The following is a 15,449-nucleotide window of genomic DNA, read 5'->3' on the forward strand; positions in this document are numbered from 1 at the left end:
TACCATGGTAACTGAGGCTCAGTGTAGCCAGTGAAATTCTGGTATATTTTCTCCCATTAGAACGAACCCCTTTAGAACACTGTCAGTGTTCCAGAAGGAAATTGACTAAGTAATGATGTCTACTGAGCTGATAGCATTTTGTGGGGGTGCTACTGTTTTAAAAATGTAGACATGCGTCATAATTATAATGGTATCGTTCATGCCGACTTCTTTTGAAATGCTGATTTCCTCCCCACTGTTTTTGTCCTCAGTTATTGCCAAAGCCTTTTGTTTTGGATTCTGTGTTCAATAGTAAGTTGCATGTCCTCTGATGTGTAACGTGCTCCCCTTACAACTGCATGTTGAATTGTGAATTTAAAGCAGCATAGAGCAGTAGTAGTTAACTATGATCGGTTATTTTCTGATAGAATTTACTGCTTAGAATTTTGATCTACTAGAAAGAGCAGACCTAAATCATTAAGATTTGCAGCGTGCCAGTATTATTAAGGATAGAATTATGAAAGCGTCTTTGAGAAAAATGACCTCGGGGAAATATTTAATTTTGTATATTTTGAAATGTGGCAGATTCTGCACAGCTGTTTGAGGCTTTTAAAGTGAGGAGGTTTGATTACCTTACTACATCCTTAAAAAGTAAATGATATGCATCATAATTCTGGCATCACTAGGAATTTTTAAAAAATATTAATGAGCGCATTTTATGTTCGTATGTACATTTTAAAATTGGAAGGAATCAATATGCTTATACGCCTTCATTTTTCAAATTAAAAACAAAAGCCTGGATTCCTGATAAAAGGAAGTAGCTTCCCGGACTTTACACAGGGGACCAATGCTTTTTCCAGTTAGCTCCCTTCTATTGAAGAAATTTGAAATATGAAGGACAGTAAAATAACTTGCCCGAAGTTTCAGAATGATACCAGCATGACCGTACTGAAAGTTCAATGTCCAATCCAATATCTATCCATTTCCATCTGCTTTGTCACCAGTGAGACATCTTAAAAATTGTCAAAATATGGGTAGATCTTAGTTATCCATGAAAAAGGAGGCGAGTTATTCCTGGCAGGTATTAACATAAAGCAGTAGAAATAAACATGTTCGTGCATCTTAGGGTGTTTTTAAATTACTGCATAAGAGGTATTAATTGCAAACCAGCCTACAGATAAAATCAGTTTATGTTAATTTCAGAGAAGAATGTGTATATATATATATATATATATATATATATATAGGCAGAAAAGAGTCCCTAGATTATATGTAAACTTCACACATTTAAGTTAAATTTAATACTCTGATTTTGTTTCTTCTAAGTATTTCAAAACTAAATTACTGGATTTTTATACCTACAAGGTTATAGTGGGGTTTTTCCCTGCATCTTTAAAAAGACTGGCATGGCAGTTTCTTTCAGCAGAGATGTCTGCATTAGACTCTTATTTTCACAGTGAGAAACTTGGTCTTGCATAATGGTAATAAGTTGTTGACCTGTTTTAGGACTTTTGCTAATAGCGCTGACCTCGCCAGATTAAATAACTTTACCTAAGTGCTTAGAACAGTGCCAGGCATATAGCAAATGTTATGTAGGTATTACTTGTTGAGGGTTGCTATTTCTATTTTAAAAAAAACAAAAAACAACCAGTGTTCTTTTCCTATTATTACTAAGTTTAGGCTTACAACAGATCCCCCCCCACACACACACACACAAAGGGAAAAATTCAAACGTATTACTTTGGAAACACTTTGGAAGCAAGCCTCAAACCCTGGAAGCCAGTCAATATTTTGCAATTCTTTCTGAAATCTTTCCTTCCGCTTCAGTCATTATGCCTCTGGATTGCTTTCGTCTGGCCACTCACTAGTCCCGCACTGAGCTAGAAAGGTGACGAAACTTTAAAAAGGAATCAGACACAGTTATACAGTCCATAAGAGACCCGCAAAGACGGATAGGAGCAGAGCCAGCAGCTTATACCCAGAGCTTCTGCGCGCATGACAAAGCCCATCCCTCCTCAGCAAGGGAAAACAGCTCCAAACAGTGAGCTCATTAGTATCACAACAGGCAGCTTTGAAAAGATTCATTGAGAAGACAGTAGCTGGCCTTGTGTTATCTCTGATTTCTGAGATTCTTGTTAAGCCAGGGCTTCTACTCAAATAGCGTTATCACCTCCTGCAGTGAAGCAGTGTAAGATACGTAAATCTTCAATTATCCCTTTAAAGTTTTTTTTTTTTTTTTCTCGAAGGCACAGAAGAAAATACCATGAACCTGAAAATTTGAGCTTGGCTAGGATAATTTATTTAAAAATATTTAGAAGATGAAGGTCATATAACCTTTGGAAGGCAATTAGAAAGTTTAATTTTTAATCGCAACTTTGCTTTCATTCCCAAGCGTGAGCTTAACTAGAGCTACGTAAGTAATTGCATGAGGATATGATAAAGCAGGCATTCTTTTTGTTAACTCCCTATTTATATTATTCCTCTTTTCCGCGATGTATATAAATTCGGATTTATTTATTTTTCAGCTGCAAGTGTGATCATGGAAATCAGCCTAATTTTTATTTTTATTTTATATTTTTTTTATTTTAGAGAGAGTGCAAGTGGGAGAGTGGGGCAGAGAGAGAATCTTAAGCAGGCTCGTGCACTGGGCTCGATCCCACAACTCTAAGATCCCACAACCTGAGCTGAAATCAAGAGTCAGACACTCAAACGACTGAGCCACCCAGGCGCCCCTCAACCGAAGTTTTAGAAGCAGATGATCCTTGAGGCAAAAATAGTTACAATAAAAAAAATAAATAACTCTTCGAAGGTCATTTCTGAGGCAGTAACATTTTGGATTTGGATGTTTTCTTGTCATGCCAGTGATTTATGCCATGAGGAAAAGCACACATTTCAGATTTTAATTTACTAGATAGTGTTTTACTAAATGAAGTAGAGTTCAGAATGAGGTAGAATAGTGAACATTGGTTTTTTTTTTTTATTTTCTTAATATTTGTTTATTTTTGAGAGAGAGAGAAAGAGAGTGAGTAGGGGAGGGAAAGAGGGAGAGGAAGACACAGAATCTGAAACAGGCTCCAGGCTCTGAGCTCTCAGCACAGAGCTCGATGCGGGGCTCAAACTCACCAACGGTGAGATCATGACCGGAGCCAAAGTCAGACGCTTAACCGACTGAGCCACTCAGGTGCCCCAGATATTATGTTTTTGCTGAGTAGATATATTGTTATCAAAGGGGGTCACCCTTTGATAATGGCTGGCCGCCATTTTGTTGTATGATCTTGGCTGCGAAATTGAGGTAAATGAAATTAAAGTTGGACTTAAAAAATTAGATTGTACATAAAAATAACTTCAATAATTCAGAAATTATCCAGAGTGCATGAGTAATCAGCTCTATGCTACTGGTACTTAATAGGAGTCAGTATAATGGCCAGAAAGGAGGAAAAATGATTTTGTTGGTTGTGTGCATACTCATTCTAAAATTCTATGTCGAGAGGGGTGCCTGTTTGGCTCACTCGGCAGAACATGCGACTCTTGATCTTAGGATTGTGAGTTGGAGCCCCATGTTGGGTGTAGAGATTTCTTAAAAATTAAAATCTTTAAAAACGTAAAAATAGGGACGCCTGGGTGGCTCAATCGGTTAAGCATCCGACTCTTGATTTCGGCTCAGGTCGTGATCTCAGGGTTCACGAGACTGAGCCCCTTGTGGGACTCCAGGCATGGAGCCTGCTAAAATTCTCTTCCCCCTCTCCCTCCCTCTCTGTCCCTCCCCTGCTCACATGTGCGCTCTCTCTCTGTCTCTCTCAAAAAAAAAAATTAATTGATTACAAATTTTTAAAGAAATAACAAAACTCTACCTCAAGAAATTAGTTATAGCAAAAAAAAAAAAAAAAAAAAAAACCTCACAGCTGTGGAAACCGAGTAAGCTCGATTTTGTGGAACTTAACTGCTTCCTAACTATTTTCCTAAATAAAATTGGGTTTGTAAGTCCAAGGAGAGTCAGGATCTTAGAAAGGTTAAGAGGAAAGCATGACGTTGTGACAGGCCCACCAACAATACCTACAACTTTTACACCAGTTACAAAAAAGTCACTCTCTCCGATTTGGATTAATAGATTAGTGAATTAATGACAAAAAGGTGCCCTTCTGGAAAATCTAAATATCAAAAGGCCCTCCCTGCTTTTGGCCGGACACTGTCTTGTGCAAAACCAGGACTTGGTTAATGGCACAGGGAGCTGGATTTAAAGCTTCTCCTCTTGCCTGCTTTCACAGATACAACCTGAACTGCTAGATATCGTGATCCTGGTCTATGAACTTCAAACACAGGCTGTACCTCCTGAGATGTGCTGTGTGTATGTGTGTGTGTGTGTGTGTGTGTGTGTGTACTTGTCAATAATGCCAAAGGCCTTTGACTTCTTTTCTGTTTGTTGAGCAACTTTTCCATTAGGGTCATACGTTTCTGTCTGTAAGTCCACTTAACGTGTTGTAAACACCTTTTAAAGAAATTTTTATGAAGATACTACGTCGTGCTCTCATTTTATTGGAGGTGGCTACTTGAGCCATGTGCATTGGTAGATCAGGAACAAATTTGGGCCTAGGGGAGTTCCAGTCTTGAAAAATATACAGATAGTCCTGGGCACCTGGATGGCTCAATCCATTGAGTGTCCGACTCTTGATTTCCGCTCAGGTCCTGATCTCACGGTTCGTGGGATCACGCCCCATGTCGGGCTCTGTGCTGGCAGCGTGGAGCCTGCTTGGGATTCTCTCTCTCTCCCTCTTCGCCTCTCCCCCACTAGTTCACTATCTCTTTCTCAAAATAAATAAACACTTAAAAATAAATAAATAAATAGACATATACAGGTAGTCCTTTCGAATGTCCATTCAATCAGGCGATTAGGGTAGGGTGTGAAATTAAGCTCTGTTACTACCTGCTCTTGTATAATTAGAATGTACACGTTAATTTTGTTAGCCATGCTCCTTATTTTGAAGAGAAGCTGGATTTTATAAATGCTCAAACAAGACAATCACTGAAAAGCTCCTTTTTTGTGTTCATTCTCCATAGTCGTCTCTTTGCTGCCAACTGAATGCATTCTTTCACCTTCTTACTCTGTAAACTTTGATTGAACAAGCCCTTACCATTGTATCCAAAAAGGTGTGTGTGTGTGTGGTTTTTTTTTTGGGGGGGGGGGTTGAGTCCTAAAAACTTCACCTTTCTTTGCACTAAGAATTGTAGTTAAAGAAGGGAGATAGATCCCTCAGCCTTTTCTCTCCAGGGAACGAACAAAGGCTCACTTGTTGGTAGAAAATTAACAGATTTATGTATGCTTCTGAACCACGCCAGTTTTCGGCTTAATGCAGATTCAATGCATGTGGCACTTAACGTTTTCCACAAGTGTGTGCAATTGCCTCTGGCTTCATTTTCAGTATCGTAGTACTCATTTACCAGCTTCAAAACTCGAGCGCAGTGTTCCATGGCCTTTAACACTCGGCACCTGTGTGGGACCGTGCAGCTGATCGCAGTGTGAAGGAAGAGGGATGGGCTTCTGCTCGTGCCTAATTTAAAATGAATCGCGAATTAACGATGTTATTTTCATTAATAGATTTTCCAAGAGGTAAAAAGCAGTGATATTGCCAAAACCTTCCGCAAAGCGATCAACAGGAAAGAAGGGATTTGTGCTCTGGGAGGCACTTCAGAGCTTTCCAGTGAAGGAACACAGCATTCTTACTCAGGTAATAGTAATAGTTTCGCCCGTGTTAGGCTAACACAATGAACTAAGTAGAATGCATGCTATAATGTCAAGGAGGGGACTGAGAAAAACATTGCCTCCTAATTAAGAATACAGTAGAAGCACTTTGTGGCCTGTATTCAACTTGGGATCAATTCTTGCCATAAAGGCATTATGACTATTTACTGTAGCTTGCGAGAGATGCTATAAGTAATAATTTCTTGTTATTCAACATAATTCTAGAGGAAGAAAAATACGCTTTTGTTAACTGGATAAACAAAGCTTTGGAAAATGATCCCGATTGCAGACACGTTATACCAATGAACCCAAACACCGACGACCTGTTCAAAGCTGTTGGTGACGGAATTGTGCTTTGGTAAGATGTTGGTTGATTTGATATCCAGGTTTCCCAAACAGTCTTCCACATGATTGATATATCTGTTTCTGGATGCTTGACATTGGGAAATAACTAGAATTGACAGTTGTCTCGGCTCAGGGGCGCCTGGGTGGCTCAGTCGGTTAAGGGTCCGACTCTTGATTTCGACTCAGGTCACAGTCTCCTGGTTTTTGGGTTCGAGCCTCATTTCGGGCTCTGGCCATTAGCGCAGAGCCTGCTTGGGATTCTCTCTCTCCCTGTCTTTCTGCCTTTTCCCCACGCATGCTCCCTCTCTCTTTCTTTCTCTCTCTCTCTCTCTAAAGAAAGAAAGAAAGAAACTTAAAAAAGTTATTAAAAACATTGTCAGGGCTCTCCCCACTTCATCTCTGAGCGTGTCTGAGAAAGGACCACCAAAATATGAATCTAAAACTCAGTCATTTAGAGTGGGGACCACTTTATAAAGAAGCCATCAGCTTCCAGCTTCTTCTCATCACTTGAGCAAGCAGACCATGACCAGCTTTGCTGGACTTCAGTATGTCGGTGTCCACTTATTTCTAAAGTACTGTGGCTTTGAAAAAAAGAAGTGACACTCCTCTTCAGTTCTCACTCTCCAATTACTTATTTCTGAAAAATGTGGGTGTTCTTCCTGCTGCCCCAGAGGCAGCAGTATCTTGGCAGAAAGGATGTAAGATTACCAACACTTTGTCGGTTGATGGACTCTGTTGAAGCAGTGAGGCTTGATGGCTAAGAGCGTGCTCCAGGGGGCGCCCGGGTGGCTCAGTCAGTCAACCCTCTGACTTTGGCTCAGGTCATGATCTCATAGTTCATGGGTGTGAGCCCTGCTTCAGATTCTGCTTCTCTCTCTCTCTGCCCCTCCCTGGCTGACACTCTGTCTCTCTCTCAAAAATAAAAATTTTTTAACATTTCTTCTAAAAGAAAAAAAAGTAAGAAGGGGCGCCTGGGTGGCTCAGTCGGTGGAGCATGGGACTCTTGCTTTCGGCTCAGGTCATGATCTCAGGGTTGGGAGATCAAGCCCCACCTCGGGCTCTGTGCTGGGCATGGAACCTGCTTAAGATTCTCTCTCTCTCGGCCCCTTCCCCGCTCATACTCTCTCTCTCTCAAATATAAATAAGTAAATAAAGAAATGTTTTTAAAAACCGTAAGAGATCCCCTCTTCTGTCTATATATAGGCACTAAAGAAATAATGCCCCCTGTGTTTTAATACAGAGAAATAATCACATGATGCTATTTATTTCATATTGAAATTTTACATGGAAAGAAGCATGGTTTTCCCTGTGCAGAATAACATGTTTTAAGGCAGTGTTTATAAACATCTAAAATGTTAGCATCTCAGTCCAAATTTTACCAGATGAGATTCTTCCAAAGAAGTCCTAGATTCTTGTCTAATTAGCAGAACCTTCCTTTCTCTCACCACTGAATTAGCACCAAATGTAGTGCCTAACTCATCATTAAGGCGCTCAGTAAATATGGTGAATGAAAGAATCTCATGCTCAACAAATTTACCTCCTTGTGAATAAATGGTCATTTTTTTAATTATTTTTTTAATCTTTTTAAACGTTTATTTAGGGGCGCCTGGGTGGCTCGGTTGGTTAAGCGTCCGACTTCGGCTCAGGTCACAATCTCACGGTCCGTGAGTTCAAGCCCCGCGTCGGGCTCTGTGCTGACAGCTCAGAGCCTGGAGCCTGTTTCAGATTCTGTGTCTCCCTCTCTCTCTGCTCCTCCCCTGTTCATGCTCTGTCTCTCTTTGTCTCAAAAATAAATAAACGTTAAAAAAAAAATTAAAAAAAAAAATAAACGTTTATTTACCATTGAGAGACAGAGAGACACAGAGCCTGAACAGGGAAGGGGTAGAGAGAGGGGGAGACACAGAATCTGAAGCAGGCTTCAGGCTCTGAGCTGTCAGCACAGAGCCGGACGCGGGGCTCGAACTCACAAACTGTGAGATCGTGACCTGAGCCGTAGTCAGTCGCTTAACTGACTGAGCCACCCAGGTGCCCCAATAAATGGTCATTTTTAATTGTGAATTACACAATCTAGAAGAGACAGAATTTCAGTGTGGGGTTTTATCTGTTTTTAAAATTTATTCAGGGGGTGCCTGGGTGGCTCAGTCAGTTAAGAGTACGACTTCAGCTCAGGTCATGATGTCACAGCTCATGGCTTCAAGCCCCGCATCGGGCTCTGTGCTGACAGATCAAAGCCTGGATCCTGCTTTGGATCCTGTGTCTCCCTCTCTCTCTGCCTCTCCGCCCCCCTCAAAAACAACAGATAAATTCTAATACATAGTCAAGAGTTGAGAAACGCTAGTCTAGATGATCCAAGAGTTCTTCTATTTTAAATGATCTAGTATTCTGTGCTATGTCTAATTAATTTTTAAAATATTAGTAAAAGCTACTTGTATGTAAAATGCAATTAAAAATGCTTATGGGGGTGCCTGGGTGGCTCAGCTGGTGGGGCATCCAACTTTGGCTCAGGTCATGAGCTCGTGGTGCATGGGTTGAGCCTTGCATCGGGCTCTGTGCTGACCGCTCAGAGCCTGGAGCCTGTTTCAGATTCTGTGTCTCCTTCTCTCTCTCACCCCCTCCCACTTGTGCTCTGTCTCTTTTTCTCTCAAAAATAAATGAACATTAAAAAATTTTTTTAAGTTATTTAGTAAGGTTTTTTTCACTATCCAAATTATTTATTCTTATAAAATAATGTGTAAAATACAAAAAATTTAAATGAGAGAGTATGCCCCCATGCCCAGCTCAGAAATACCCAGCTACTGGACCAAACACATTGGTCTTTTGTTTCAACTTGAGTTTTTCACATGTATAGTTTTTCTTGTGTGATCAACATGGTGAAAGTCACATATTGCATGTATCGTTTTCAGATTACATGAGTGGCGTTTTGGGATAAGCCTTAAAATATTGTGATGTTTACAGGCTCTTTAAAAGTGAACCAACTCCTTGTTTAATTTTTGTTTCAGTAAAATGATCAACCTTTCAGTTCCTGATACAATTGATGAAAGGGCCATCAACAAGAAGAAACTTACGCCCTTCATCATTCAGGTGCGCATTGGTCTTCCTGTCCTCTTCAGGGAAACTGCCATGTGAGGACCTATTCTGTAGACCATAGGTTCTGCCCTGTGTATCTTCCCATGTAATTCTTATAACAACTCTTGAGTTGAGGACCATTATCCAGATTTGACAGAGGAGAGCTGGGACTCTGAAAGGCTTCTGAGCTTGTCCAAGCTTAATGTTGGAACTGAAGTTCAAATCCAGGTCCAACTCCAAAGCCCTATGTTCTTTTCATTACATACTGTGTGCAAGCATGCAGAAATAAAGAAAAAATATTTAAGCTCTTAGTCAATTAGCATGCTTAAGGAATGGAGCATTTTCCCTTTCCATCAAGTGAGTATTACCCTGTTAGATAACAAAATTCCCTCAGGCAAGAGCACCTCTTGGGATGTGGAGCTTGAAACCTCTAGAACTTTTTCAGGTGCGTGGGATAGACCTCGTTTAGGTAAGTTGAGAAACCCAACAGTTGGGACACCTGGCTGGCTCAGTCAGTAGAGCATGCGACTATTGATCTCGGGGTTGTAAGTTTCAGCCCCGTGTTGAGTGTTGAGATTCCTTAAAAATACAATCTTAAAAGCCCAAATGTCCATCGGTGCATGAATGGATAAAGAAGATGTGGTATATATATACAGTGGAGTATTACTCAGCAATCAAAAAGAATGAAATCTTGCCATTTGCAACTACGTGGATGGATCTAGAGGGGATTATGCTAAGTGGAATTAGTCAGAGAAAGACAAATATCATATGACTCCACTCATATGAGGACTTTAAGATACAAAACAGACGAACATAAGGGAAGTAAAGCAAAACTAATATAAAAACGGGGAGGGGAACGAAACAGAAGAGACTCTTAAATATGGAGAACAAACAGAGGGTTACTGGAAGGGTGATGGGAGGGGGGATGGGCTAAATGGGTAAGGGGCATTAAGGAGTCTACCCCTCAAATCATTGTTGCACTATATGCTAACTAACTTGGATGTAAATTTAAAAAATAAATTAAATAAAAATTTTAAAAAATACAGTCTTAAAAAAAATGCAACACTTAACCCACATGGATATACTGACTCTACGTCTCTCGTCCATTTCCTTTTGTGAGAAAGGACCAAATAAGAGACCAAATAAAAATACCACGTTAACTTCCCATAGAATTCTGGAAAGGACAATAACTATAAGGAGGAGATTTGTTGTAGCTAGGCTTTTAACGCCAAAGTCTGGAATTTGTTGTCTGGAGTTTGTTTTCTATGGATCCTGTATGGCTGAAACTCATTTCCTCGTTGAGCATTATTTTCAGTGAAGGGTGTAGACTCCTAAAAAATGGAAAGGTCAAGAAGCAAATGTGTAAACTGGCTGTCTTGCAGGAAAACTTGAACTTGGCACTGAACTCTGCTTCTGCCATTGGGTGTCACGTTGTGAACATCGGTGCAGAGGATTTGCGGGCTGGGAAACCCCATCTGGTTTTGGGACTGCTCTGGCAGATCATTAAGATCGGTTTGTTCGCCGACATTGAATTAAGCAGGAATGAAGGTAATGGAACATCGTCACTATTTTGAAAGTTGTGCTTTCATTTAATTGAGGTGATTAGACGATAACTAGAATTAACAGAAGGTAATGCTATAGTGTTATTCAGGAAAACAGCCTGATTACAACTTTTCTTCTTTAGTATTATTTTTAGTGCTTTTTCTATTCTCTCGCTGATTTAGATCTCTTCAGAACTATGCCAACCTGCCCTTGATGGTCGCATATGTCCTGAACCAGCAGAAGCATCATCCCTCTTACACATTACCCTCTTCCTGTAAGGCTAAATTAAAATATGAAGCACCACTCCAAATATTCCTATCTTATTCCAGAAATCAGTCTCTCAATCCTAGTGACTTCTGGGGAATATATATTTGGGGTTCTCAGCAGTTTCAAAGTCCCAGACTGTCTGTCAGCCGTCTCATTTTGCACATTCATCCATCGTAAGACTTTTTGGCCACTTTGGACACCATTACACTTTCTCTTTTGGTCCACTCCAAGGTACCTATATTTGAACAAATATAATTCCTCTCGCTGCTAGCCACCTTCACCGTGGTGTTTGTCTTATTAAAGGAGTTGAAGTCTGTTCAAAAAGGAAAAGAGGACAACAAAATAAAATTACATTGGCTTGTGTAATAGATCAAATGACTCTTCTTTGCCAAGGTCTCAGGTGCATAGATGTCATGGTGTTTAATCCTTTCTAGCCTTTGACTTGGTGGAGATGGGGAGCCAACGGAGGGTCCTGGACAAGTGACCATGCTGCCTCTGCCCTTGCTTCAATCCCTCAGGGTCAAAGTGACATGGCATGAAGCAGAGTCCGTGAAAGATGAAACTGGCCTGATAAAAGCATTACTTAGACCTCTTCAGAAATCAGGCAATTTCAGTCTTCTTGTTCAATATAAACCTCCTTTTATCTTATGGGAGGTAATAATTGCATTAGGACTGCATGACTTACTCCTAAAACAATGCTAAAATTTAGATGGTTCTCTATGCAGACACCCGTGCTTCTCTCTATTACCTGAGGGAATATTTACTAAAAACCTTTGGCTTCTTCTACACATTCCATTCAACAACAAAAAATAATTGAGCGGTGGGGTGCCTGGGTGGCTCAGTCGGTTGGGCATCCGACTTTGGCTCAGGTCATGATCTCGCAGTTCGTGGGTTCAAGCCCCACATGGGGCTCTGTGCTGACAGCTCAGGGCCTGGAGCCTGCTTTGGATTCTGTGTCTCCCTCTCTCTGCCCCTCCGTTCTCTGTCTCTCTCTCTCTCTCTCTCAAAAATAAATAAGCATAAAAAAACACCCATTCATCTCTAAAAAAATAATAATTGAGGGGCTTTTACATGTTAGGTGCTATAGAAAATGTAAAGTTGAATTATATCCCATTAAAAATAGATTTAACCCAGGCACCTGGCTGGCTTAGTCTGTAGATCATACAAGTCTTGATTTGGGGGTTGTGAGTTTGAGCCCCATGTTGGGTGTAGAGATTACTTTTTTTAAAAAGTAAAAATATTTTTTAAAAACCATATTTAACCCTTCAGGAGTAAGTTAACTATACTTAAATATGAATACCAGGACGCCTGGGTGGCTCAAGTCAGTTAAGTGTCCGACTTCAGCTCAGGTCATGATCTCACAGTTCATGAGTTCGAGCCCCACGTCGGGCTCTGTGCTGACAGCTCAGAGCCTGGAGCCTGCTTTGGGTTCTGTGTCTCCCCCTCTCTCCACCCCTCCCCCACTCGTACTCTATCTCTCTCTCTCAAAAATAAACACTAAAAAAATAAAAAATAAATATGAATACTGTAGTGTTCCTGTACTCCTATAGTCAAAAGGTTAAGTATAAAGGCTCCAATATTTTTAACATCCTTCCCCCAATCTCTGATTTTAATATTATTAAACAAGGACAATTTAGGTAAGTATATGACATAATGTAAAAATGTTTCAAAAACTGTAACTTGGGGTGCCTGGGTGGCTGAGTGCACAGCCTGCTTGGGATTCTCTCTCTCCCTCTCTCTCTGCTCTTTGCCTGCTTGCACACACATTCTCTCTCTCTCTCTCTCTCTCTCTCTCTCTCTCTCTTTCTCTTTCTCTCTAAATTAAATAAAGAAGCATTTACAAAAACCTGTAACTTATTTGCCATTTGGAATGTGAAGAATAATAAAAACAATACATTATAGTATTGTGTATTTGCTATGTGTCTTCATAACACAGTATCTTTATATCATTGCATAATTATCTACTTCTGTATTTATCTTTTATTAGACTCTCCGTACCTAAAACTGAGGACCTAGGTCATGCTAGTTTTTGCACGTCCATTACTTCACAGAGCGTCAGAAGACCAAATGAACTTACAATGACCATTGTCAGATAACATATTGGTTGTGGGGGTTTTTTTCCTTATAGCCTTGGCCGCCTTACTTCGAGACAGGGAGACTTTGGAGGAGCTCATGAAACTGTCTCCAGAAGAGCTTCTGCTTAGATGGGCCAACTTTCATTTGGAAAACTCGGGCTGGCAAAAAATCAACAACTTTAGTGCTGACATCAAGGTAACGGTGCAGAGAACGATCACACTCTTGGGCGACGTGATGAGCAGTGAGGGAATTCTGCCAGTATATCACCAGGCCTTGTTGGCCCTTGGCCCCGATGGTAGTTTTCAGTAAGAGACAAAACCTAGGAACGAGCACTAGCCCCAAGTCTAGCTCTGCTTCTGTGAAAAAGGGTACAAGTATTCTAGTCCTAACTTCTACGTTCTTCCTACTGTTAAACATGGAGTATAGAAGGGGGGGCCATGACTAGCCTCTTCCTAACTGCCTTTCCCAGACCTCAGTGTATCTGTTAGTATAGCTCTAGAAGAGAGAGAAAGGGCCCCCGAGATTCCCCTTCGTCTTTCATGTTTGGCTTCTCTTCTGTCATGTGCTCCCACCATTAGACACTGAGTTCCGGAGGGTAGTGATGAGTTCTTAACATATGTCTGTGTCTCCTACCTCAGCCCCTGCTCTAGGGCCATCCTGCTAAATCCCACCTCTAACACGATACCTGGCACATAACAGACCTGCAAAGTGGCGCCTGGGTGGCTCAGTCGGTTAAGGGTCCGACTGCGGCTCAGGTCGTGATCTCGCGGTTTGTGAGATCGAGCCCCGCGTCGGGCTCTGTGCTGACAGGACGGAGCCTCCTTCTGGTCCTCTGTCCCCCTCTCTTTCTGTCCCTCCCCGGCTTGTGTGCTCTCTGTCTCTCTCTCTCTCTCTCTCTCTCTCCCAAAAATAAATAAATAAACTTAAAGAAAAAGAAAAAGAAAATCAAGTCCTTGACCACATGTTGCTTTGGCTTCCCAGAGAGAGGGGGCCACAATTACCATAGCGAATATCACAGAGTCCTCATTAATTGCCTCGACTCTCTGCAAAATCCAGACGTTGGGACACAGGGAACAAACTCAAGGATCTTCACCAGATGTCACTGACCCACAGGGCTATGAAAACAATAGTCTGTGGTCACATCAATGCGTTCAGCGGTGAGAGGAAGTGATGGGATATTGGCAATACTGATTTCATCAGTGAAACTTCAGGATAGCTCCAAAATTGTAAGACCAGCTGGTTCCCCATCCCTTCTTTTAACTTACACAACATGTTTGGCCAGGTGTATTTTTGCCATATGCATTAGATGTGTTCCCAAAAACCACTTGGAAATGGGTTTTCTGTTCTGGGATGTATTTTAAATGTACAAAAGGAAATCCTGTTTAAAAGTAAATAAATAAAAGCCTGCCTTGAATCTTTTTAAAAAACAAAGCATTGTTGGGTAATGTGAAAAAGGGCTTCCGACTTATCCGTATTCACGTTCAATTTTCACGTGCAAAGCCCTTTTCAGGATAGTACCTACAATGCTGGGCCTGCTCTTTACCTGTTCTCAAGTGCATAGGATTTGATCATGAATTGTTTATGCACCTTTAGAAAGAAATTGTGAGCAAACACATTTTTGCAATAGTAAATATCCTATTACAGGGAGGCAAATCCTATGCCCACAATGGTAGCATCTGGGTTTGCATTTCATGAATTGGTCTGAAATGGATTTCACTCACCTGATTCTCCCCGTTCTTGGCATCATTTATGGCATTATGCGTCAAACTCACTTGCCTTAGCTCATCTAAGACGTAGCTCTGGGTAACTCCCAGGGGTTCATATTTGGTAGGTCTGGGTTTTGATCCAGTAATCTGCATATTGGACAGCTTCCCCCAGGGGATTAAGGTGCACATAATCTACAGAACTTACTAGGAGGAACATTCCTTTAGAGCCTGTCTGGACGTTAAGGGTCAGTAATCCTCTAGTTTACTGTGATGATGTTTAACACTTCTGATTACAAAAATATTATATAGGAATTCTGTCCCCTGAAGGCAGTTTACTTGACAGGTGTGTTGGGGACCCTTATTGATTGTTTGCGGTGGTACTGTGGTTTTCAAGTTGTATTCTGTGGCGTGTCCACACAGCCCGAAGTCACGCAGCCCACCCCCATATGAGCAACACCGCTTTAATTATTGGAATTCCAAGCAAAAACATTCAAACAATAAATGAGTTCAGGAGCTTAAAAAGAAAAATCGTGTTTGGCTGAGTATATTCAGGTCACAAAGTGTTAAATGTGTTATTTCACCCACTCAAGTGTTACTCATTTAAGAATGGTCATTTAAGTCTACAACTAAATACATCTTTAACACAGCTAATCTCTTCTCCGCAGGTTATGGTATATATCCTGTTTTGTAATGATGTAACCTGTTTATTTTCTCTTTCCCTATGCTTCCTG

General features: G+C 40.9%; 1 protein-coding gene across 4 annotated transcripts in view; it reads left to right on the top strand.

Annotated features, from left to right (window-relative positions):
- The window catches only part of PLS3 (plastin 3), a 91,508-nt gene that overhangs the window by 61,091 nt on the left and 14,968 nt on the right, over positions 1-15,449 (top strand). For all 4 annotated transcript variants that reach the window (XM_027054960.2, XM_053201587.1, XM_053201586.1 and 1 more), the window contains 5 exons: positions 5,573-5,702; positions 5,942-6,074; positions 9,061-9,142; positions 10,510-10,675; positions 13,065-13,207. In XM_027054960.2, coding sequence (XP_026910761.2) covers positions 5,573-5,702; positions 5,942-6,074; positions 9,061-9,142; positions 10,510-10,675; positions 13,065-13,207 — 654 coding nt within the window. The remainder of the gene's footprint in view (positions 1-5,572; positions 5,703-5,941; positions 6,075-9,060; positions 9,143-10,509; positions 10,676-13,064; positions 13,208-15,449) is intronic.

The sequence above is a fragment of the Acinonyx jubatus genome, chromosome X, assembly GCF_027475565.1.
Source record: "Acinonyx jubatus isolate Ajub_Pintada_27869175 chromosome X, VMU_Ajub_asm_v1.0, whole genome shotgun sequence".
NCBI classification, from domain to species: Eukaryota; Metazoa; Chordata; class Mammalia; order Carnivora; family Felidae; genus Acinonyx; species Acinonyx jubatus.